The sequence below is a fragment of the Thermobia domestica genome, chromosome 2, assembly GCF_964235325.1.
Source record: "Thermobia domestica chromosome 2, izTheDome1.hap1.1, whole genome shotgun sequence".
NCBI lineage: Eukaryota > Metazoa > Arthropoda > Insecta > Zygentoma > Lepismatidae > Thermobia > Thermobia domestica.
In genome coordinates this window covers 333,084,248-333,086,083 of record NC_137455.1, presented here as the reverse complement: position 1 = coordinate 333,086,083, position 1,836 = coordinate 333,084,248, and the positions used below count along the sequence as shown (strand labels likewise).

Here is a 1,836-nt window from a genome sequence, read left to right as displayed (position 1 = left end):
ATCAAAACAGTTTCCCTACGCCGATTGGAATTGTGCGCCGCATTGTTGCTGGCTAAATTGTTAAAAACAATCGCAAGTATCTTCAGTGTAAACGTGCAAGATACAAGGGCTTTCACTGACGCAGAAACACCGGGACAGAAACGCCAGGGGGCACTTATATCTTTAAAAAAAATGGAAGAGAGTATTTTGTGCTCGGTAAAGGAGGTAAAGAAAAGAGAACTCCGCAGCGAAATTAAGTGCTTAGTGAATGGAAAGCCAATTCCCAACAAGAGTAATCTTTTATGTTTGTCTCCGTTCATTGACGAAAACGGTATCTTGCGTGTGTGTGGAAGATTACAAAATGCAGACATTTCCGTGGATAGAAAGCATCTCGTACCGTTACACAATAAATATAACTAACGGAACTTTTGATCAATCATGAGCATTTAAATACTTTGCACGGTGGCCCTCAATTAATGTTATCAACGCTACGACAAAATTTCTGGATTTTGAGTGCAAGAAATCTAGTGAGGAAGATAATCCGGAAGTGTGTAAGATTTTGGTTTGAGAGAAGAACAGAGATGCAAGTAATGAGATCTCTGCCTTCCTCCCGCGTCAACCCAAGCCGATGCTTTTCTCACACGGGTGTGGATTACGCAGGGCCGGTACTACTCAAAGCCAGCCAGGGGCGCAATCGTTTGAAGTTCAAAGCATGCATCTGTCTTTTTGTGTGTTTTCCAACAAAGGTTGTACAACTAGAATTAGTATCAGATGCAAATACTACTTCCTTCCTCGCCGGCCTAAAGCGTTTTGTGACTCGTCGGGGCATACCTAGTGACATTTACAGTGATTGTGAGAGGAACTTTATAGGAGCCAGCAAAGAGCTTAAGGAGTTGCTAGGAGTGAGTGTTCACACGGGCAAAAATCAAGAAACTGCTGCTTACCTCAGCAAACAGGGAATATCGTGGCATTTAAACCCCCCATCTGCACTTCATTTTGGTAGGAATTGGGAAGTAGATATACGTAGAATAAAGCACCATTTCAAGCGTATCGTGGGAGAGGTGGTGTTGGGCTTTGAGGAAGTGTACACCACGCTAGTTCAAATTGAAGCAATTCCGAACTCCCTCCCTCTCACTCCGCTTTCGTATGACCCGCAACGATCTGGCCGCTCTTACATTAGCTCATTTCCTTGTGGAAGAGTCATTGCTTTCTATCCCGGTAAGGATTTTACTTCGTCCAAGCTCTCTCATCTGAAAAGGTGACAGTTGGTGCAGCAGTTCTCACAGCATTTTTGGCGCCGTTGCGTTGGTCCCAAGAATAGTTGTGTGGCCTCCAGTCAAGAACGAAGTGGCGAAAAACACGTGACAATATCAAGATTGGGGACGTGGTTATTTTGAAGAAATCCCATCTACCTCCCCAGCAATGGAGGTTAGGGCCTGTTCAGTGCATATATCCAAGAAACGATGGCCTAGTGCGAGCAGCTACTGTAAAGACTGCCTTCGGGGAGTTGAAGCGCCCCATTGCGAAGCCGTGCCCATTGCCTTTCAACCCTTCAAAGTAAAGTCATGCGAAACGCCAGCACCTCGCTGTTTTAGAAGGTCCTATCTTGCATGTCTTGTGTTTGTTTCTTAAAGGATTATTATACATTATTATTATTTTGTCATTTTAAATTGTACTTCCGGGTGTGAATCTGGGTCATTGCATTGTGTGTTATTTGAAACTAAAGTATTTCAAGGAGAGGGTATGTTTGGGCCATTCTGCCCTCTACTTGTTTCATATAAGTAAGAATAAAAAAGAAGGCTATGTTTTTCAGTGTTTCGGAATACTGTCAGCATTTCCACAACTTGGAACAAAATA

General features: G+C 43.4%; 1 protein-coding gene across 1 annotated transcript; it reads left to right on the top strand.

Moving 5' to 3' along the window:
• The first annotated feature begins 560 nt into the window (after window positions 1–560).
• On the top strand, window positions 561–1,241 carry LOC145679529 (uncharacterized). The gene has a single exon (XM_081750107.1). It carries the CDS (start codon window positions 561–563, stop codon window positions 1,239–1,241), a length of 681 nt encoding a protein of 226 aa, XP_081606233.1.
• Window positions 1,242–1,836: the final 595 nt, after the last annotated feature.